At 38.7% G+C, this 25,180-nt stretch overlaps 1 protein-coding gene and 1 non-coding gene across 2 annotated transcripts in view; one reads left to right on the plus strand and one right to left on the minus strand.

The window, feature by feature from the left end:
- Positions 1-4,961: 4,961 nt before the first annotated feature.
- trnaa-agc (transfer RNA alanine (anticodon AGC)) lies at positions 4,962-5,036 on the minus strand. Its single transcript has one exon. It is a non-coding gene; the product is annotated as a tRNA-Ala (tRNA).
- A 2,153-nt stretch (positions 5,037-7,189) lies between these two features.
- Positions 7,190-25,180, plus strand: part of mafb (MAF bZIP transcription factor b) — a 112,167-nt gene continuing 94,176 nt past the window's right edge. Inside the window, exons 1-2 of the mRNA XM_067437063.1 lie at positions 7,190-8,749; positions 21,576-21,643. Of these exons, the coding sequence (XP_067293164.1) occupies positions 7,785-8,749; positions 21,576-21,603 (993 nt within the window). The 5' untranslated portion in view covers positions 7,190-7,784 and the 3' untranslated portion in view covers positions 21,604-21,643. The remainder of the gene's footprint in view (positions 8,750-21,575; positions 21,644-25,180) is intronic.

The raw sequence follows: 25,180 nt of genomic DNA on the forward strand, positions 1-25,180 counted from the left end.
CTACGGAAAAAGAAGTGCTTCTCAACATAAACCCAACCGTGAAGCAAGCGTTTGGGATCATTTATATGCACGCCCCCAACATTTGCATCTGTCCGAACATGTTCATTGTCAGGCGGAACTGCCGGAGCGAATCATCGGGACTGCAGATAAACAAACTTCTCTCATGGACACACGTCATGTTCAGGCTGTGCAGGAGACGTGAGGACTTTTCTACCCTTCCCACAGATAAAAATGTCAACAGTCATGGTTGATGTTTATTATAATCGGATACCACAACAATTTAATTCAAGATCATTCGTTTGTTCGGCCCATTTCAAGCAAGCTTCGCTCAGCGTCTTAAACTGAAGAAAGGGCGACTGTATTCCTGCAAGCAGTAAGTAGTGATTTATCCACTTATTGACTGTTTAAACAATTTCTGATTAAATTGAAAGTTTCTTGGAGAGACCGCATTGTCTAGATGATGCAAGATGCTAGTAGAGTAACAACAGGAAACTCCAAGTACCATACACAACTAAATAGTGTGTCTAATCCATAGACCGTAAAAAAATATGGACGACTCGACATCATCCGTTTCCGCTTGTCAGATTTGAAGCTTTCAGGCGGCCTTGCACGGCGCGGACATCTTGGGACCGAGTCTGCGCAGTAGCGATTTCGGGACTGGAGTTGCGCAGTAGAGCGCAGGAAGTAGCGCAGGAAGTACAGCTGCGATTTTAAAAGCCCGTCCACACTCTCGCAGATGCAGAACAATTAATTATGTTGGTGTGAAATAAACAGTTATGGAAATGTAGAAATTAAAGCTAAAGCTCTAATCTGCTCCCAAAAATTTCGAAAAAAGTCCGTTAGTGCCTCAGTGACAACTTCACTCAGAGAAGCCGTCAGTCTCAGCTGTCAATCATGACGTCACACCCCCCGTTTTATAGCATCAAATAACTAACTCAAAGTAAACTTATTTTTAAAACGAACACCTGAAATGAAATCATCGTGATGATAACTGCCTTCAGTGACATAAACTAACTTTGGGGGAAAATTTTTGAAGTGTAATTTTATTATTTAGTTTGCCTCGCGTCCATTAGGAAACACAGAGGGGCGGCTATACTGGGACCGGTCACCGGGGGGCGATAGAGGCGCGCAAGCTTCAGTAAATGAGAGGGAGACTGCAGGCTTGGTCTAATCACAAAGGGTAATATTATTTTGTATTACAAAATACAACCGTAGATACGTTTCTTACAGATCGTTCACTCGATCCTTCTAGCAAACGTCACCTTTTCCATCATATAAGTTAAAACGACTAGGCTATTCATTTTGTACAAATATAAGAATGTAATTAAACACAGACTGACTGAATGACACTTTAAGCAGAACATCTCAAATGGAGATTGCTGAAATGCAGCTTACTTACTGGGCGGGTGCGGATTAGGGATGCGCGGTATACCGGTACTGAAAAAATACAGACATATATTTTATTTCAAACGGTACGATATCATGATTTTGCACATTTCGATATATGCTGCTGTTACGAAGTTCACCGCTAGATGTCATCGCGCTTCCCAAACTGACACGAAACAACCGGCAAATGTGACAACAACATAGACGAGCAAAATGGATAAAACAGTTGAATCTCACTCAAGATGCCCATAAAGAGAGGAGAAGTGAAATTTGTAATTACTTTGCTTATAAAACTGATGAAGAACCATCAAATCTAGCCAAGAAGCATCTGTCACTATCCTGACTTTAAAGGGGTACTTCAGCGCTGGGAAGATGAATCTGTATTTAAACTGGGTTATTAATGTACCCCGAATCAGAAAAAGTTGGGACAGTATGGAATGTGCAAATAAAATAAAAAAGAAGTGATTTCTAAATTTACTTTGACTTGTATTTCATTGCAGACAATATGAACACAAAATATTTCATGTTTTGTCTGGTCAACTTCATGTCATTTGTAAATATGCATCCTTTCCTGTCATTCAGACCTGCAACACATTTCAAAAAAAGTTGGGACAGTAAAGCATTTACCACTTTGTAATGTTGCCATTCCTTTTCACAACACTTAAAAGACGTTTAGGGACTGAAGACACCAAGTGATGAAGTGTTTCAGGTGTAATTTTGTCCCATTCTTCCTGCAAACAAGTCTTAAGGTGGGCAACAGTACGGGGTCTTCGTTGTCGCATTTTGCGCTTCAAAATGCGCCACACATTCTCTATTGGAGACAGGTCGGGACTGCAGGCAGGCCAGTCAGGTACTCGTACCCTCTTCCTCCGCAGCCAGGGCTTTGCAATGTGTGCAGAATGTGGTTTTGCATTGTCTTGTTGAAATATGCATGGACGTCCCTGGAAAAGATATCTTCTTGAAGGCAGCATATTATGCTCCAAAATCTCTATGTACTTTTCAGCATTAATGGTGCCTTCACAGAAGTGCAAGTTACCTTTGCCAAGGGCACTGACACAACCCCATACCATGACAGACCCTGGCTTTTGGACTTGTTGCTGGTAACAGTCTGGATGATCCTTTTCTTCTTTGGTCCGGAGCACACGGACCAAAGCCATTCCTCCCCAAAAATACCTGAAATACTGATTCATCTTACCACAGTACACATTTCCACGCTTCTGGACACTGTTAACATAAGGCTTCCTTTTGGCACAGTACAGTTTTAACTGGCATTTGTGGATGTAACTACGTATTGTGGTACTTGACAAAGGTTTGCCAAAGTAGTCCTGAGCCCATGTGGTGATATCGCTTATAGATGAATGACGATTCTTGATGCAGTGCCGCCTGAGGGATCGGAGATCACGGTTGTTCAGCTTAGGCTTGCGGCCTTGTCCTTTACGCACTGAAATTCCTCCAGATTCCTTGAATCTTGTAATTGTTATGCACTGTTGAATGTGAAATATCCAAATCTCTTCCTATCTTTCTTTGAGGAATATTGTCCGCTGTAGACATGATGTGATTTTTTTTTTTTTTTTGTGTGGTGTTATTCAATAAAATTTTGTTTTTTTCAGAACTGTGCTAGCTAACTATGTGCTGATTAGCATCTTTAAACTAGGCCCAAAAGTATCAAAAATGGTCAGGACTGGCCAGGAAGTGTGTGTCGTCATAATGGTTATGGTAGTGACAAAAGGGAACACATAATCCTTTCATAACCGTTTGAATCTTTAGTTGAGGATTAAACACAAATGCGGAAGAGAAGCCAATGCTGAATAAAGTCGTAGTTTTTGTTATTTTTGGACCCAAATGTATTTTGGATGCTTCAAGAGACTCTAATTAACCCACTGATGTCTCATATGGACTACTGTGATGATGTTTTTATTCCCTTTCTGGACATGGACAGTATAGTGTGCATACACTTGCATACGCTCTCAGACTAAATATAAAATATCTTAAACTGTGTGTGAAGATGAACGGAGGTCTTACGGGTGTGGAGCGACATTAGGGAGAGGAGTTAATGACAGACATTTCAGTTTTGGCTGAACTCACCCTTTAAGTCTCTTTTAAAAACACATTTGTTTTCTCTGGCATTTAGTTTTTTGTCACAATCTTAAGTGCATATATTTAGGGTTTGTCTCTAGATGTTCATTCAGCACTTTGGTCAGTCTTGCAGCTGTATTTTTTTTTCTTGCAAATGTGCTTCATAAATTGTAATAAATAACAAATAAATAAACTTTAAACATAAAATTCTGTTATGTGATGTGGCCACTACCAACACATTACTACCACTACCGAAAATGTGCCGTCAGGACCCAAACACGGGATGTTTCGTCAAAAATAAAGTAAATCGAATTATCAAATAAGATGCTGTGATAGTGTTTGGGTGTATATTCAAACTAATGAATCCTTAACTTTGAAATCAGTATTATTAACTTTATGACTTTAACAAAGAAAGATTAAGATTCAAAATACAACACGTCATAATTTACGCTTAAAATATTGTTAAAAATTGTATGTGTAATTGATTTGTTTTATAAGATAGCAAAAAATAAATCATATAATATAAGCTTTGTTATGAAAATAGATATTAATGTGTTTTGGTATAGTGACACATTTGGAGAGAGGAAAAATATTCCAAATAAATCAAAAATATATTCTTTCTGAAAATACAATATGAGGATTAACTGCACAATTATGCGTACCTTGGACACTATGCAATTTGCATACAAAAATTGGGGGAATATGTCACATGACCCTTCAGAAATCATTCTCATATGAGGATTTATTATCAAAGTTGGAAACAGTTCTGCTGCTTAATATTTTTTCATAACCTGTGCTACTTTTATAATAATACTTTGATGAATAAAAGAAAAAAAAAGAAGCAAATGTTTTTAAAAATAGAAAACAATAATACACTACTGGTCAGTAATTTGGGGTCAGTCATTTTTTTTCTTCTTTTTTTGAAATAAATCAATAATTTTATTCAGCAAGGATGTGTTAAATTGATAAAAACTGATAGTAAAGGAGATTTACATTATTTAAAAATATGTTTTTATTGTGAATAAATGCAGTTCTTTTGAGCCTTTTATTCCTCAGATATATTAGTGAGCAGAACTGTCTCCAGCACTCATAATGAATCCTCATCTGAGAATGATTTCTGAAGGATCATGATCACTGAAGACTGGAGGAACCATCCGGAAAATACAGCTCTGATCACAGAAATAAATCAGCATTTAAAGGAGAATACATTGAAAACCAATTATTTTGTCAATCACAATATAAAATAAAATCTGTATTTTGGATCGAATAAATGCAGTGATGAGCTGAAACTTCTTTCAAAAACATAAACGATAGTGATGTGTCCAAACATTGGGCCTGTAGCCTACTGTGTATAAGGAATGAATCCCTGAACGCTCTTCTGACATCCACACTGTAGAATTATAAATCACAACATTTACATTTACGCATTTGGCAGACGCTTTTATTCAAAGCGACTTACATTGCATTCAAGGTACACATTTTACATTATTGTCAGTTCTTGCTTTCCCTGGGAATCGAACCCATGACCTTGGCGTTGCTAGCGCCATGCTCTACTGGTTGAGCTACAGGAAAGCGCATATATAACAGCACATAAAGTCTCATAATCATTAGTTTTGTTCATGTAAACGGTGTGTCGAGTTTGGCCCCTCAGCATAAGCAGATTATTCCTATGTTAGCTGTTAGTGTCCACTTAGCCGATGCGTCTGATGTGAAGTGCAGAGATTGCAGGAGAGCGTCCTGGACGTGACCTGAGGTGAGTGTGCCATCACATCTCCAAACCCAAGGCCAAATCTCACACCATTTACAGCCGGAACACTAAACCTGCATGTGCTGAGTGTATGTTTATACCTCTGAAAAATAAAAGGACAGAACACTTTAGTAATGTTACATCAGGGCAAAGCGAACTACACTAGCGTTAGATAAATAAAAAACCTCTATTTATATCTGGGAGTCTTTATTTCTCTTGATTGTCGAGCAGTTACACAGTCAGAAGGGACACAGATTCAATATTTATTCAGCGCTTTTGAACGGCCTCCGAAGGCTTTTGTTGGGTGATCTAATTAATGAAATAATATGTTTATTTTCTAGGTTCGGGTCCCCGAGAACAGTCACTGAGACTAAGAGAATATTTATTTCCTTTTGGGACTTTGGGCTTGTATGTATTTTTATTTTTGAGCTAGCGGCTTTGTAGTTTGTGTGTCTTTCCCACAGAGAGCTGGAGCACATTTCAATATCTCCTGTGAGAATAGCCGTCGTTATTGTCTGCTCTCGTGAGCTAATGCTACTCTCGCTTTATTAAGAAACCCTCCAGCAATGAGAGAGCACTTAGAGAGACGCACACAGACTATTTAACAGCAAAATAAATAAAGTATAACAAGCAATACTTTAACATGTTACATATATTACATGCTATTATAATTAATCACTAAATAACAAGAATCACAAGCTGCTTAAATAATTACACATTAATTACATGTTGACCGTGCACAGTACTTAAAATGTGACCATAATAACCCTAATAGGCTATATTACTAAATCATTGATCGTTGAAAGAAGAGAATTATTTTACTTTTCCATTGCAAATACCCATGCACTCAATGCACACTTTAGTGTATGATGGAGAGATGCATTGATATGTCATTATAAACCCTCTTTACACGTGAGTGACACACACACACACACACACACACACACACACACACACACACACACACACACACACACACACACACACACACACACACACACACACACACACACACATGTTGGTCTATGTGGTTTACAGGGACTCTCCATAGGCGTAATGGTTTTTATACTGTACAAACCGTATTTTCTATCCCCTTACACTGCCCCTGCCCCTAAACCTACCCATCACAGGAAACATTCTGCATTTTTACTTTCTCAAAAAAACATCATTTAGTATGTTTTTAAGGCCATTTGAATTATGAGGACATTTGATATGTCCTCATAAACCACATTTATAGTGTAATACCAGTGTAATACCCACGTAGTTATACAAATTTGTGTCCTCATAAACCACATAAACAGGCTCACACACACACACACACGCACACACAGATGAAACACTGCACTAATGGACGGCGCTGTGGATCTCGGCCGACAGGCGGCGCTGTTGGGTTTTGAAACCGCATGTCCGCTCGTGTGTGAGGGCTGTCCGACCACGTTTTGTGGGACAGTCGGGAAAAAAAATCTAATAAATTAATATATTCACATTAAAACAACATAAAGACGCTTACTCTGTGGAAACCATATGGGCATTTTAATTGGTTTAGTGGTCATTAACATATTCGCTGTCGTATTAATAATGATGTTATATATTAGGGCACTGAAAAAACAAAAACAAAAAAAACAATATATATATATACACACTCCAACAATGTCATCCTTTAAACATAGCATTGTTTTTGTATAGTTACGGTAATTGTAAATTATATTTTAAAGATATATATTAAAATATCAGATAATATAAGCATTGCGTTTTGATTTCATTCTATTCTATTCGATTTTAAACACTATGAATACAAAGAAACACAATGAATGAAACGACGTGCAGTAGCTTTACCTGCTTTAAATACCAGAGAAAGAAAGAAAGCAAGCAAGAAAGCAAAGAAAGAAAGAAAGAAAGAAAGAAAGAAAGAAAGAAAGAAAGAAAGAAAGAAAGAAAGAAAGAAAGAAAGAAAGAAAGAAAGGAATCCCTGTCCGTAAAGAGTTAAAGTGTGTGTCGTTAAGCGGCGTGTCAGTTCTGACAGTTCGGGAAACTTTTGTTTCTTCTCTAGTATGTAAATTGACCCTCGGATTCAGCGAGCCTATTGGCTACGAGTCCGAGTCAATTTCGCATTTCAAACCTGACGTCAGGGCGGCTATAAAACTCAGCATTGCTTTTATACTCCTGTGCTCGGTGATCCTTTAAAAACTCCACAACAAGCCCGGAGTACTTTTTTTCCTCTCCCCCCAGCCAAGCATCCAATTGCCAATCACATACATGTTACGGTCTTCGTTCCAACGAAACTATTGAGAGAGAGAGAGAAAAAAAAGAGCCATGCAGTGTTAAATGTTCGCGACTCACACGCGTCGACACTCGCGTACAAAGAGAGAGCGGAACTGGAGACGCGCGCGCTCCTGCGTCTGTGCGCGAGAGAGGCGAAAACGCGTCAATTTAAAAAATAAATCGGCGCTCGCGAACCCCTTTCTTTGCTTTTGAAGAATTAAATAAAGAAATCAAGCTGGCTCACGCTGTCTCGAACCCGACCACTTTGACAGCTGCTCTTCACCCCCTTTGGAGGACTGTCAACAGCAAAAGGATGGCATCAGAACTGGCAATGAGCAGCTCCGACCTGCCCACCAGTCCCCTGGCCATGGAATATGTTAATGACTTCGATCTGATGAAGTTTGAAGTGAAAAAGGAGCCGGTGGAGCCCGATCGCAGCATCAGCCAGTGCAGCCGCCTGATCGCCGGGGGATCCCTGTCTTCCACCCCGATGAGCACGCCTTGCAGCTCGGTTCCCCCTTCCCCAAGCTTCTCGGCGCCCAGTCCGGGCTCCGGGAGCGAGCAGAAGGCGCACCTGGAGGATTTTTACTGGATGACCGGCTACCAACAGCAGCTCAACCCGGAGGCTTTGGGCTTCAGCCCCGAGGACGCAGTGGAGGCGCTGATCAACAGCAGTCACCAGCTCCAGAGCTTCGACGGCTATGCTAGAGGGCAGCAGTTCAGCAGCGCAGCCGGGCCAGGAGGCGCCATGGCCGGCGAGGAGATGGGATCCGCCGCCGCGGTGGTCTCCGCGGTCATCGCCGCCGCCGCAGCCCAGAACGGCGCGCCGCACCACCACCACCATCACCACCACCACCCGGCCGGCCACCACGCGGCGCCCGGGGTGCAATCCAACGGCAACTCCGTCGGACATCCGCACATGCACCTGGACGATCGCTTCTCGGACGAACAGCTGGTGACCATGTCCGTACGCGAGCTCAACCGACAGCTCCGCGGGGTCAGCAAAGAGGAGGTCATCCGGCTCAAACAGAAGAGGAGAACCCTCAAAAACAGAGGCTACGCGCAGTCGTGCCGCTACAAGCGGGTCCAGCAGAGGCACGTCCTGGAGGGCGAGAAGACCCAGCTCATGCAGCAGGTGGACCACCTCAAGCAGGAGATCTCCAGACTGGTGCGCGAACGGGACGCGTACAAAGAGAAGTACGAGAAGCTCATCAGCAGCGGCTTCCGAGAAAACGGCTCGAGCAGCGACAACAACCCGTCGTCCCCGGAGTTTTTCATGTGAGTTTTATCGGCACTTAACAGAGCTGCGAGAGTTCCGCACGCGCTTTATTCTCGCTGTGCTGGATTGGGCGCGCGCGCGCGGGGCAGTGTGTGTGTTGTTGTCGGTGCAAAATGTAGATTTCGTGTAAATTTAACCCAATAATGAAGAAATCACGCTTTTAGAGTTTAGCCTGCATCACTTTTGGACAATTGTCACCTTCATGTTTATGTTGAAGCTGTAACGCTCTCATTTATGCCTCGTCTTGCGTTTTAACTTTTCTTTTTTTTCTCCCTTTTTTAATGTTTTGTTGTTGTAAAAAGTTCAAGTGACACATGCTGCCGGTGAGTGCACGAGCCTGCGCGAGACTGCCATTCTCCATCACACGTTGTGCGTGTCATTTTAATGCTGTATTTATTTGTGTGTGAGACATGCTGGTCATGTTAAGTGTCTTTCACCTGAACTCATTGTCAGCTCCTCAACACTTTTTTGGGACTGTGAGCAAAAAAGTGTGTGTGGCATCTCCATCCCTTATTACATTAAACATCATTTTTGTACTTTCAGCGATGAAACCTGTGGATTCTGTTTGATTATCCCCTTCTCGGATCAAGAGACATAATTTCTTAAACCCCTGAAACTATTGTAACTTGATAAGACTGTGAGGAACTTGCACATATTGCTTGAGTTATAATGTGGGACATAAACGAGCGATCTCAAACTGGACTAAGTGTTTATAATTATTCTCATTAAAGAGAGGAATATTACATCGGTGATGATGAAGAGTTTGTCTCGAAATCCTGCACTTAAAACTAACTATAAATCAAATGATCACATTACTGAAATATTTCGGAGCTCCTCGCATCAGGTGGGAAATAAAACCTTTCATAAACTTAATAATACGCGTGCAGCCATAACATATGTTTTATTATTTGGCATCGATTATTTGACAAACATGAACTGGAGTTATAATTCATCAATAAATGTTAAACATGTCAAATCAAATGTCCTCGTGTTATTTATTACAACACGCCTAAAATGTATTAATATCTCTCGCTGATTGGGAAATTAAATATGCGTTTATTTTAGTTTTAATGGATGATTATAGCTTTGAGGGAAGTTGATTTCACTTGTTGCCGCGTGCCTCGCTCGAGCTTCCAAATATCCTCATATTAAATCAGATTTATTTAAAATGCAATTCAATAAAAATAACATTTTAAAGACAATTATTTGTATCTAAAGGCGAACACAGCACTGCACACAGCGACGCTTTCTTCATAAAGGCGCTAACCTTGTTTCCACGCGCGATATCTCAATAATTCACTGAAGATAAATTACACATATCATGAAATAAATACTCATTTACAAAAGCAATTCACATTTTTAACAGCACTTGATTTGAGCGCAAAAAATTAGACTTTTGTTTTCACCTTTAATTGTTCACTTGCTCCCAAAAAACAAAATCTCCCATTTCGCCCAGTTTAAACTCGTCTTATCACACAGACACACACACACACTTTCACCGGGTGTGTTAATCATTAATTTAGGCAGAGTTTACACTTGCCTAAACTGCAATAATCCGCCACAGATTCACCTCTAAAGTGCGTTTAAAACGAACTGCTCGATTAATTATCATTAATAAACTTGAACAATTAAAACCCTCTATTTCTCACCAGTCAGGCTCTTACTAGTTAGACATTTCAGTTTGCTTAGAGTGAACAAATGAGTAGCCCATATAATAAATTCATAAGCTTATGATTTCACAGTGTGTGAGGCATAAACTCCACTCCTGTCCTCCAACGAGAACAGCGAACCTAACTCAGGCCATCGCTATTATCAACCCACTAATAATGATTCGAGTGTCTCGAGCTTCTTCTCTCATTGTCACAGCAAACAGGATGTGGGCGCACAGCTGGAAAGAAAGTGAAGTGTGTGGGACGTCTGAATTTAGGGCGTTTGGTGAAAAGGTAGTGGCTCATCAGCACAATGATCATTTGACTCTCAGGCGGATGACGCACAGAGCCGTAAACGCGCCGCGTTCCTTCACGTGACCGCTCTGAGCTCTGGGAAATAAGCACAATGATTTTTCTGCATGATTAAGAGTGGAGAAAAGACCCGGTTTCTGCTCCTTTAGATTGATAAATCATTGGAGATTTTCCCCAGCTGGGGTTGGCCTGCGTTTACGCCGCCTGCAATTTATGGCTTTTCTGTTTGATGAGGTCAAAACGCAAAACTAGTTAATGCCATCCGCGTTACACCGCACAACTGAAGAGACACACACACACACACACACACACACACACACACACACACACACACACACACACACACACACACACACACACACACACACACAGGAAACATTCTGCATTTTTTCTTTCTCATAAAAACTCCTCCTGTGTGATTTATAAGCCTTTTGAAAAGTGGGGACATGGGTAATGTCCTCATATTTCACCCTCTCCTGTAATACCTGTGTCATACCCATGGCATTATACACATTTGAGTCCTCATATGTCACAAAAACATGCCCACACACACACACAGAGCAGTTGCAGAGAGATTTGTTTTTTTTTAAAAAGTGCGTTTGAATTATCCACTTATATCTTTTTAGCCAGAGAAGCTCTTTTTGCTCGCACAGAATGTGACACTTCTGGTGTGTGTGTGCTTCAGAAAGCCACTGTTTCACATGTCAATGTCACGCGTCACAGACTGATCACATGAATTTGTCAGATTAAATGTGCAGCTGATATCGTACCGATCCAACTCTTTAAAACTCTCACTTTATCTTGTTTTTCCTGAGGCGAATCAGAAAGCGGTATTATCAGACACAATCACACATTTAATGATGTACTGAAACGCATCCTGTTGAGCAGCTTCTGATGAAACACCAAGAGCAGAGCAAACATCGCTCAGCTTGAGAATGAAGACAGTGGATTTCATTACACACAGAGTGTATATTTTCACACCGCGGCTCCATAACCGACATGCATCTAGCACGAATCACCAAAACACACACACACACACACACACACACACACACACACACACACACACACACACACACACACACACACACACACACACATGCATGAACAAAAACACACTAAAAAAACCACACATGCACAGAAACATGCACACACACTCACACACGCACGCATGTATGCGTGAACAAAAACACTCTCATACACACATGCATACTCACACACACACACACACACACACACATGCATGAACAAAAACACACACAAAAAACCCACACATGCACAGAAACATGCACACACACACACACACACACGCATGCACAGAAACACACATGTATGCGTGAACAAAAACACTCTCATACACACATGCATGCATGCACACACACACACACACACGCACACACATGCATGAACAAAAACACACACACAGAAACAGACAAATGCACAGAAACACACGCACAAAAACACACACGCATGCACAGAAACACACATGTATGCGTGAACAAAAACACTCTCATACACACATGCATGCACAATAACACAAACACTTTCATACACACGCTCATACACACACACACACACACACACACACACACATGCAAGCGCAGAAACACACACAGACTTATACACGCATATATGCATGCACAGAAACACACATGCAGGCACTCTCTTATGCACACACACACATGCATACAGACACACGCTCATTAAAACACATGCATGCACACACACACACACACACACACACACACACACACACTCATACATGCATGCATGCATGCACAGAAACACACACATGTAGAAAAACAAACCCATACACATGCCTGCACAGAAACACACACACACACACACACACACACACACACACACACACACACACACACACACACACACACACACACACACACACACACACACATGCATGGACAGAAATACACACACACATACTGAAACAAACACACACACACACACACACACACATGCATGGACAGAAATACACACACACATACTGAAACAAACACACACACACACACACACACACACACACACACACACACACACACACACACACTGCATACACACGGCGATTCCTCTTAATTCAATCAGCAGTGTTGTATTGACACCATATGTGCCCTAATCATTGGCTGCGGCCGATCCTGATTAGGTTATTACAGATAATATAGTTGTCTTCTGTCACAATATCGGCCCTTTGCCTCCGAGGTCAACAATAGGAAAGCCCAGTTCAGCTCATGCGTATTGACATTTCAATCATTTACATACAGCAGCGATACAGGCTAATATCTTTAATCAGACCGGACGTGTGTGTGTGTGTGTGTCTGCTGGGAGGCCGTGTTCAGCGTGGCAGGCTTCAGCCGCTCACAGGGAATTTCTCACAGCGTGGATTAAAAACGATCGTCGTAACGGCAAGGCCTCGCGCAAAGAAATATGCCAGTGTCACGCTAGAGTCGCCTGTGCTGGCAAAATAACCAGAACAGATGCATTCTGGGATGTTTATTAGAATAAAGTACACTCTTAGAAGAAAAGGCTCTATCAGTGCTACGTATCAGAACCCCTAACTGACAGGTGCACTGCAAAAAACACTCTTACTTACGTACACTGTGAAAAATATCTAGAAAATAAGTAACCTGGTTGCCTTAAAATTTTGAGTTCATTGAAATTACAAGTTTGAGTTAATACAATGAACATTTTTTGAGAATCGACAACTTTTATTAAAATATTATTAAAGATTTAGTAAGCATATTGGGTAATTGTGTGTGTTTTATTTCTGATTTATCACATTCTTATGTGGTTCAGATGCAATAATATTCTGAGTTTCTATTTATTAAACACATTTCCTTCATTGTATCAACTCAAAATTTTAAGGCAACCAGGTTACCTACTTTTTTAAGTTAAACCAACAAAAACCAACATTTTTTTTTACAATGTAGTAAATATTTTTAGATGTTTGGACTAGAAACGACAAAAATACTACACTGTAAACATTATTTTTTTTTTTTTGCTTTTTGTTGGTTTAACTTAAAAAAGTAAGTAACCTGGTTGCCTTAAAATTTTGAGTTGATACAACAAAGGTTGTCGAATCTTAAAAAAATGTCATTGTATTAACTCAAAATTTTAATTTCAATGAACTCAAAATGTTAAGGCAACCAGGTTACTTATTTACAGCGTAGCAAAAGTAATTGTCTTGTTTTGGGGAAGTAAAAAACAACCCAATATTGGGTCAAATATGGTCTAACCCAGCGATTGGGTTGTCTTAAACAAATATTTAACCCAACTGCAGTATTAAAACAACCCAATCGCTGGGTTAAAATAACCCAACTGCTGGTTTAGTCCATATTTGACCCAACATTGGGTTAAAACAACCCAGCATTTTTTAGAGTGTAAACTCAATAATCTGCCAATGGGGTGAGAAAAATAATCTTAAAAATAAAATTATTTGTCTTACCGCACTGGCAGATTATTTATCTTATTTTAAGCAAAAACTCTCTTCATTTTGAGTTATTTTCCCCAAACAACACAATAATTTTTACTTGTCTAGAAAAATACTACAAAAATACTAAAGAAGAAATGCATATTTTTTGCAGTGCTCTATATAGACGCCTTTTTAAGTGCCAGAAGGATTATTTCTTGTCATTATCGAACCTTTAGCATAAGAGATTATTTGGAGTATACTCAACTACTCTTATATAGGACATTTTAGGGCTTCCTAATATGAGCGCCGGTAGAACCTTTTCTTCTAAGAGCAGCTCTAGTTAGTACAACTACACACACAAAAAATGTAACTGATAATCAAGGTCTTATCAAAAGTAGAAAAAAAAAGTTCAAAAAAATACATACTTTTAAATGACATTTCATATCTATTTCCCCTTTGTCCCGACACGTTTCCTTCCATGTTGTGTTTTATACACAGTTCATTCCGAGGCACAAAATCAAGCCCAGTGCCGTTGGATCCGAGCTCATCTGCATCTCTCCACGCTAAACATTTCCATTTAGAGTGATTTAGAGGAGGGAGTTTATGTCCCTGCCATGTGCGTCCATCATCCGCCGACCCCTCTCTGCCTCTGTAAACCTGAGTTATAGAGCAGCTATTTCAAAAGATAATAATTTAACTTTCCCTCCGCCGCTACACGGAGGAAATGGATGTGTTTGTGCTGATTGCCTGAGGTTTGAAGCTTTCCTCGTAGTAAAAGAGACGCCACGCGTGAGGCTGCTGTTTGTTTTGGAGGATCAGCCATGCGTTAGATCCTTCTGGTGTTAGAGCAAATATAATAACATCAAATATATAATAGACGCACTAGAAAATACATCAAATCATGCTGGGAAAGTCATTAATCGCGATTAATCGCATCCAAAATAAAAGTTTGTGTTTACATAATGTGTGTGTGTGTGCACTGTGCATGCATATATTTATGATTTTTTTATATTTATATGTAATATATACAGTGTATTTATGCAAATTTTTCTAATATATGTATATTATGATTGTATGTGTGTGTGTATATATATATATAAACACACACACATACACATACATATACACAGCACACACACATATTATGTATATCTGAAAAGGAAAGATTTAGTAGAAGGTTCACGCTGCTCTTTTACATTAAGTGAAATACAAAAAAAAAGTAAGTATCAAAGGTAACACTTTATTTTAAGGTTCAGTTATTAACTATCCCGTACTAAAGTGTTACGTATCAAAATAATAATATAGTGACTTCTGTCACAATATTAGTCTTATACATCCGAGATCTACGACAATCCAACTCATATATATTGATATTTCAGTCATTCGCGTACAGCAGAGATTCATTATTGTTCTCTTTTTCATGAATTTATTGTTATTTATCAACTATACCTTAGTGTCTCACACTCAATGTCAAAAGCACGGCTGATTAAAACATATTTTCTGAGTTTAATAAAGCTAAATAGCTCGTATATAGAATCGTAATATTTACCTGAACTATCCCGTTAATTGCAAAAGGTATGAGTGGGTTTAAGGAAGACGAGTGTGTGTGTGTGTGTGTGTGTGTGTTGGTACTGTAGGTTTTGGCCTTGTGCCCATCCTGTGTTATACCTGCATCTCAATGAAGCTGGCAAGGTGATTTACTGGCAAGGTGTCTGGGCTGCGCTTGCTCTCTTTAACCAGCGAGTCAAAGCGACATTGATCTCTCAGCCAGGCAAGGTGACCTACAGAGCTCCACATCCAAAGTCTTTCTTTTCTCGTCTTCATCTCTTTTTTTCCTGGCGGGCCGTGACCCCGGCGAGTGATGTCATGTCCTGTGGCAGAGAGCACAGCAGTGAGGGGAATATGAAAACAAAAGCGAGTCCTTGAGCCGCTCTGAGCCACTCGTATCAATCTCACACCCTCTCGTCTTAAAGGGGAAATTAACATTTGGTTCACCTCGAAACGTTTCTCTCTCTTTTCATTTGTTAAAGTCCACATGAAGGGGAAGTTGTCGTGTTTTGTCTCTATTGTGCCGTATATCCGAGAGAATCGCTTCTCAAACAAGAACAAATGTAGGGCGGGGCTTGACTGATTGTGTCTCTGATTGGATGGTCGAGGTTTGCTATTGGTGGATCTCATGTGCCCTTCATTAATGCACTGATAAATCATTTATAATACAATACTACAACATTACACACACACACACACACACACACTAGGGCTGTGCAATATTGAAGAAAAATGCGATATTCGATATGTGATACGATATTGCTATTAGTGTGTAAAAAAAAAAGTTTTTTTTTAAATAAGAATGAAACCATGTGTGTTTCACATTCTTCCTGGGAAAAGAAAGCATCTCTACAACTTCTAAAAGTGACCAGCAGTGTTCTAGCAAAACATTTATGTCACAAATCGTTCACGTTTCTATTTTTAACGTCAAACCAGTGCCATAAATAACAGTCGTGTGCTCAGTCTATTCTCTGCTCATGCGTTGACCTAAAACGGACACTTTTCACAATGTTGAAGTAGCCTATTAAAATCATTCAGATATTGCGCACCATTGCGATATTTTGATATATTGCACAGCCACACACACACACACACACACACACACACACACACACACACGCACACACACAAATTAAATAAATACAAAGATTTTTGATTTCACGGTGACTTTCTCCAATAATGATATTCTCCATCGAATATAAAACCATGGCAGAATCTCCAGAATGTGGAAGTGCATGGTGACTTTGTTTCCAGAAAGGATAAATGCAAAGCAAACACATTTAAAACAATATAAAAGGAACAGTTCACCAAACAATTTATAAATAAATAAATAAATAAATAAATAAATAAATAAATAAATAAATAAATAAATAAATAAATAAATAAATAAATAAATACAACGCATGATCACTGGAAAACATTTCCAAAATCACAGCTGAAAGGAACTCCAGTGAAAGTAAAACACCAACATTTATTCATTTTCACACAAATTACAATAACAGATGAATATTATTGATTTAATAAAGACTTAATAAAAACAATTTTACCATTGAGCAATGATTTGTAAACTAATTATAAAATACATTTAATCTGGTACAGGATTGCAATTGAAAGGTAATGTGTAGAGGATGAAACCGGCAAAAACAATAAACACAAATCCAAATAAACGAATAAATAAATCCACAAAATTCTACATAAATATATAAACATGCAAATAAATATGCATATATTAAATGTGAGTGGAGATAATTAAATAAATAAAACAAATGTTGGGGGAAATAAAACAGTGTTAAAGGAAATGCTAAACTTAAACTTTTTATATTTTTTGCATATATATATATATATATATATATATATATATATATATAGAGAGAGAGAGAGAGAGAGAGAGAGAGAGAGAGAGAGAGAGAGAGAGAGAGAGAGAGAGAGAGAGAGAGAGAGAATTTTGTGGATTTATTTATTTGCTTGCGTATTTATTTATTAATTGTTTTTGCAGGTTTCATTCTCCATAATAAAGACACTTGTGAAGTTGTGAGCGAGCTAAAATGGCAGAGTTGCTTCAGACTTGCAACGTTTCCACATTTATGTCTATCTGTTTGGGATTATATTGATCATTTTTAGTGCCACTGACTGGCCGTTTAGTTTTAAAAAGTGGCGCGAAACATGCAGGAAGCAACATATCATGCACGTTTTCCTGTGAACCTGTGTTGAGGAGGAAAGGGAAAAGAAAAGAAAAGCAAACCCTTATTAATTTACCACTCATGTTGTTCAATATTGTTTCCTTCCTTCCGTGAATCACAATCTAACCGACAAACGCGCAAACAAGAACCGACGGCGCCTAGCTGCGCACGAGCAGAAGGTGTCACGCGCGTGTCGTGAACGCGCAGCCGCAGGTGCACTTGTTTTGGGTGAGCTGTTATTATCTCTGTTTTTAACACATCCTGAGGTAGAGATTGTGCAGGATAGATGTTTCCGTTTGCTCTCTAATCTTTCTGGAGATATTTTACTCTCAATAGAATTAGCTCTGAACACTGATGTCACGCGCAGAGAATGTGTCTGCGAGGTCAAAGTTCACTCAGCCTGTCGCGCGGTGATTACCGATCAGAATGAACGGCTGCGTGAACCGAATTGGGTCGAGGGATTTAACGGGCTGTTTTCCGTGGCCTCACCGGTCTGTGGGGAACATGAGGCAGAACGAGTGCTAACTTTAACTCTGTTTAACATAAACACTACACCTGAGCCTGTATAAGAAGGAAAAGTGTCACTTCAGGGGCGTAGTTCATGGGGGGATGGGGGGAGGTAACCCCCTCAATATTCAAATCCATCAGGTACAACCCCCCTCCCCATATTTCAACATGAAAATCACAGTAGATCAAATGAAAAATATGTAGAATTCATTTATTTTGTAACAACAATAATTTTGTTGCTAATCAAATATGAGTTTTTCATAATAAATCAGACAAAAAATACCCCCCTCCATTGAACCGATTGGTAACGCCCAACCAATGAGTCGCACTTTCACCAAAACAACGCGAAGAGCACACGGAATGAAGAGAAAAACTGCACAGTGGACTATATCTAACTGCTGATCAGAGAGCGGTGCAAAAAATAATTAAAGCATGTACTGAGAATGAGGTATGAGAATATTGTGTAAAAGCTAAGTAACGTTACACACCACATATATTTTAGCTAGCTTAGCTAACGTTATATAGACGGTTTCATCGAACGCACGCGCGTTGCTACGGTTACGCGCCTGGCCCGAAGTTAACTTCCGGTCTGTGTCTGTTTGTATGGCGCACTACTCAGTAGAAATACATTTTAAAGTACTATTCTTGGTTAACATGATATAAATATTAAAAATCAAGCAGAGAACACATGGCACAAGTTTCCCAACATTATTCTTATATTATGAAACAAAGAAACATGTTATGCCGACGCATTGCATAATTGAAAGGCGAGTGCGCATGCATTTATATAGGCTACTGTGAACCCGCCGGTAAAATGATGTTCGTTCAAATCCAGCTTAGACATGACATAAATCTGTAGCTTACTATACTTGTTGTAGCCATTAAACAATGTTTTTTTTCTTCATATTTATGTTTAAATATTATAATATTATTTTGAGATTTCATCTGATTATAGGCTATAAGTGCAAAGATGCGAGTGGGTCAGAAATGATTTTGGTTGTTATATTTAGTTTAATATTACATTTTGTTTTGTAAAAAGCCTTTATTTCGTTTTTGTACAAATTGTCTCTTAATTTTAATAAAGGGTTCTTCGGTTAATTGCATGTATTTAATTAATAAGAAATAAATAAGTAGACTAGGTCGCGGAAGCCATCGCTTTCATCATGAACCGAAGCGCGTCTCAAACTGAAACTCGGCAGGCTTGCCTCACAGACATGAGGAATAGCCTAATATGAGTAGAAACGAAAAGATTTAAATAAGCACATGGTGCAGTGTTCAGAACTCACGGTAAACAACCAGCTGGATACAGATGATCACGGCGATGGGCATGAGCGGGATGTTAAAGTTTAAGGGATTTTTTTTTTATTTTTTTTTACCTTCTACTGAATATGATCGGGTGCAAGCACATTTTAAACAGCACTTATTCACACACGTAATTTTGTGAATAAGTAATTTTGTCGTTTTCTCTAATGATTTCAAAAACATCTTGTAGTGCTTACCTGCTTGTAGTTATACTACTGTTATATTCTATTATATGATTTTGTCATTTCACACTGTGGCCAATTTAAATGTTACCAACTAAATGATGAGACATACTGAGTTTATAATTAAATTTATTAATTGCGTTTAATTATTGCATCTAAAGATTTTTCACGTGAATAAAGGCAAATAGATTTGCACACTTTGCTTAATCACTGGTCTAGTCTGTTAAACTTGTCAGAAGTTCTCGTTTCTAATCTGCCCTCGTGGTCTATTTTTTCTCTCATCAAAACCGAATACCATCAGTGGTTGTACATCAAGAGCAGGAACAGTTTTTGTGCGTTTTGTTTCGCGATCTGACCGGAACAAACAGAAAGTCTCTGCAACGGCGTTAAGCGTTAGATTAAAGCGCTCGTCCGTCTGTGTGAAGACTGCACGAGCCGCGTTTGCTGCATTGAACTGCATTATTTGTATTAGTTAGGTTAATCCGTGAAGCAAGATGTTTTAAAAAAGTGGTAGGGACATGTCCCACCCGCAAATTACGCCTATAAGTTAAAAAAAATTGGTTGATTGACGCCAATCGGACGTTCATGTTTTTTTTTCCGTCTATTTGAAAGTTCGGCTAATAAACATGGTCATTTTTTTTATAAGTTACATAAACTGCTTTCAGGAGTTTTTGACCGGCATATCATCAAAATGTCCGGAAAACGAAACCTCTGCCGGTCACTTTGACCGGCACCATTTTTTTCTAGCGGAAACTCTGGGATCAACGTGACGGTGAGTAATGAACGACAGGATTTTCAGTTTTGGGTGACCTACCCTTTAAGTGGGGCGTTTTCCCACTCTATATTAAAGACATAAATGGGAGATTATTTATAATAAACATGCTGAAACAAAAAAAAAATCTATACATAAAGATAATAGTGCACAATCAAAATTAAAGATGCTAACGCATAAGAAAGATAACGCATCCTCTGGTGTTATTGATGTCTACCGGAAGTTAAGTTTGGGCCACAAAAGCGCGCATGCGCAGTAGCGTTTGTTTATGTTGTTACCGTTGAAACCGTCTATAACAACATCAGTATAACAAGTTACAAAAGCAGCCGTCTGTTTTGATAGTTCATTTTTCAATAGTGTCTGTAATTATCAATGACAAAAGTATTCACATCGGTGTTTGTTTTCTGCCTAAATTAATCTGACTTTTGAACGAATTGGATGAATGAACCATTTAAGTGGCTCACTAAAACAGTGAATAGCTGCCGCCTACTGGCGCTTTCAATACTTAATTTCTTTCTTTTTATAATCTCTGTTAGAGCTTTACGAATGATTATACACAAATTTCATAACGTAATGAGGTGTATAAATCTCTTAACATGTTTTGTAACAGATTCTAGGTAAATATAGCAGCAGCAGGGATAGATAGATAGATAGATAGATAGATAGATAGATAGATAGATAGATAGATAGATAGATAGATAGATAGATAGATAGATAGATAGATAGATAGATAGATAGGAATAAATAAATGATCCAATAACAATACCCATACAAAAAATTATAAAAAAAAAAAAAAAACAGGCATACCAACTTTCAACCTGTTCAAACCAAATCCACACCCTTCTCTCCATTAACTGTGTCTGATCAACTGTTGACTATGCTTATTATATATAGTAATTTTTGTTTTTATCTTTCTGTCTTTTTCACGTTTTGTTCATCGTGGAAGGACATCGCGAAAGTTTCTACACCTGTGATACGACCTGTGACCCCTACCCTTTGCCCCTGCAGTCTGAGGTAAGAGCAAAGATTTGGATTCTGGGCTGACCAACATTATTATATAATCCTTATTTAGGAATATAATAGGCTATACTAGTATGATAATAATAGTGGATATTTCTAAAAATCAAATTTTCGTTTCTGCAGTTCAGAAATGTAACATAGTATTGTTTAAAAAGAACAAATGTGAAGTAAAATACATTTTACATGAAACTTGTTTCATAATTTAATATATATATATATATATATATATATATATATATATATATATATATATATATATATATATATATATATATACATATATACATAACACATAAAGGAATATTGAACCCATATTAAATATATTGTGCATATTTCTTTTTTAATTCACGTGGTTTTAATTACTCTTGTTAACTATTAATTTTGTAATGTTAATTTCCATGTTTGATTATTTAAATAGTACCTACTGATGTACGGTGTATGTGACATGCTTTATACTCACGCAGTTATATTCTAATACAGCAGTATATATATATATATATTTATATAGCTTTGTTAGCAGTTATTTAAAGGGTTAGTTCACCCAAATCTGAAATGTCTGTCATTAACTCCTCTCCCTAATGTCGCTCCACACCCGTAAGACCTCCGTTCATCTTCACACACAGTTTAAGATATTTTATATTTAGTCCGAGAGCGTATGCAAGTGTATGCACACTATACTGTCCATGTCCAGAAAGGGAATAAAAACATCATCACAGTAGTCCATATGAGACATCAGTGGGTTAATTAGAGTCTCTTGAAGCATCCAAAATACATTTGGGTCCAAAAATAACAAAAACTACGACTTTATTCAGCATTGTCTTCTCTTCCGCGTTTGTTTGTTTCAATGTCACGTGATTTCAGCAGTTTGACACGCTATCCGAATCATTGATCGATTCGCTGAATCATAACCGTTTGAATCTTTATTTGAGGATTGAACACAAACGCGGAAGAGAAGCCAATGCTGAATAAAGTCGTAGTTTTTGTTATTTTTGGACCCAAATGTATTTTGGATGCTTCAAGAGACTCTAATTAACCCACTGATGTCTCATATGGACTACTGTGATGATGTTTTTATTCCCTTTCTGGACATGGACAGTATAGTGTGCATACACTTGCATACGCTCTCGGACTAAATATAAAATATCTTAAACTGTGTGTGAAGATGAACGGAGGTCTTACGGGTGTGGAGCGACATTAGGGAGAGGAGTTAATGACAGACATTTCATTTTTGGGTGAACTCACCCTTTTACTAGCGTACTAGCAGGCATGGCAGGAATAAAGAGGCTAGTTTCTGCTGTTTGGAGGTTTGTTGGTGGTTCTTCTGCGAGTTCGTTTTGAGGAGTGTTTATTGATCTTGTCACTGGTTATCCTAACACACGGTAAAACTGCCTGTCCTGATATAATACGCCTGTGAAACTCTGACTTCACATCTGACTCAGTCAAAGGCTCATCGGTCGACCAGAGCTTGGTTTGCTGTAAATGTAAAGCTGAGCCGGTTGTGTGAAGGTTTATTTTAAGGGTTAGGTAAAATTATGGTAATTATCATAAGTTTCCTATGAAAACCGTTGCACTGTGTCAATGAGACTAATATGGCCTTGTGTGTGTGTGTGTGTGTGTGTGTGTGTGTGCATGAGCAACCTCCTACGCTTAGCTTGGCAATAGAATCGCCATTGGCTAGTCATTTTATAGTTTGCTCGCCAGACTGAAATAGCTACTATTTTATATGATTATTAGTGCTGTCAAACGATTAATTGTGATTTAAATTTAAAAGTTCATGTGTTTTCTGTCACGGTGTATAATTATTATATATATATTGAAGTACAAAAATATTTATATTTGTTATATTTATATGTAAAATATTCATATAATAAATTATACTAATATATAAAGTATATACATGCAAACATGTCTTAAATACATACATGAATGTTTGTGTATTTATATATAACTATTATACACAGTCAGTGACAGTACACACACACACACACACACACACACACATATATATTATCAAGCACTATTTAATGACAGAACATTAGTAATTAGAACTAAAACTTAATCATGTATGAATGCATATTTGTAATTATTATTAAAAGATAATAATACTACTACTAAGTCTACTATTAATAACAATATACAACGCACTAAGGATTAATGAGCTGCTGGGTTCATGAATATTAATCACGTTGTCTGCGTTCGCTCGAACTGATTTGCTGAAATCAAAACAGGGATGGTTAATAGATGAGCGCCAGCCAATGAGAATGCCGTTTGCGCATTAGCTCCGCCCACTACCGCAGAAAACACACATCTTCTGCTTGTTCTTAAAAGCTGAGTAATTCTGGAGCTGAACTAAAATGGACAGATCGCTTGACGGAGAGCAAAACTCTGAGTGTTCAGCGAGTGAAAATATATCTGTGCTAAACTTATTAGCCTCTGACACACACACACACACACTGCTTAGATTTTACTCGCCAATGGCTAATGATAGATATTATTTAGTCGCCCAGATTGAAGATTTACTCGCATTGTATGATTGATGTGAGTGTGTGTGTGTGTGTGTGTGTTTGTGAGAGTGAAAGTGTGGGTGTGTGTGTGTGTGCATGAGGGTGAGTGTGTGTGACTGTGTGCTAGTGTGTGTGTATGCGTGTGTGTGTGTGCGTGTATGTGTGCATGTGTGTGTGTGTGAGGGTGTGCTTGTGTGTGTGTGTGTGTGTGTGCGTGAGGGTAAGTGAGTGTGTATGTACATGTGTGTGTGACTGTGTGCTAGTGTGTGTATGCGTGTGTGTTTGTGTGCGTGAGGGTTAGTGTGAGTGTGTGTGACTGTGCGTGAGGGTAAGCACATGTGTGTGTGGTGTGTGTGAGAGTGATTATATATGTGTGTGTCCGTGAGGGTGTGTGTGTACTTGTGTGTGTGTGTGTGTTTTTGTGACATATGAGGACTCAAATGTGTATAATGCCATGGGTATGACACAGGTATTACAGGAGAGGGTGAAATATGAGGACATTACCCATGGCCCCACTTTACAAAAGGCTTATAAATCACACAGGAGGAGTTTTTATGAGAAAGTAAAAATGCAGAATGTTTCGTGTGTGTGTGTGTGTGTGTGTGTGTGTGTGTGTGCTTGCTCTAGTTAGCTGAGGGTGAATCTGATAGGACAGTATCGATGTTCTGTGTTGATTCTCCAGAAGTAAACCACACATTTCCGGTGCCTTGAGCCTCAGGTCACAGGTGAGGTCACAATCAGGGCGCAGGAAACGCTCGTTGGGTTTCTTCTGTGCTTATGGAGGATCTTCCGCTCGTGTCATCGCTGGCTGAGCTCACATTAGCCATCGTGAAAAGTGCTCTGCAAAAAACGCTTCTCTTACTCAGTATTTTTGTCTTGTTTCTAGTCAAAATTCCTAAAACTCCTTACATCAGAAACATTTACTAGACAAGCAAAAGTAATTAAAATAATCTTAATTCAAACAGAAAACAAGATTATTTTTCTTACCGCACTGGCAGATTATTTATCTTATTTTAAGCAAAAACTC

The sequence above is a fragment of the Pseudorasbora parva genome, chromosome 25 (genome assembly GCF_024679245.1).
Source record: "Pseudorasbora parva isolate DD20220531a chromosome 25, ASM2467924v1, whole genome shotgun sequence".
NCBI classification, from domain to species: Eukaryota; Metazoa; Chordata; class Actinopteri; order Cypriniformes; family Gobionidae; genus Pseudorasbora; species Pseudorasbora parva.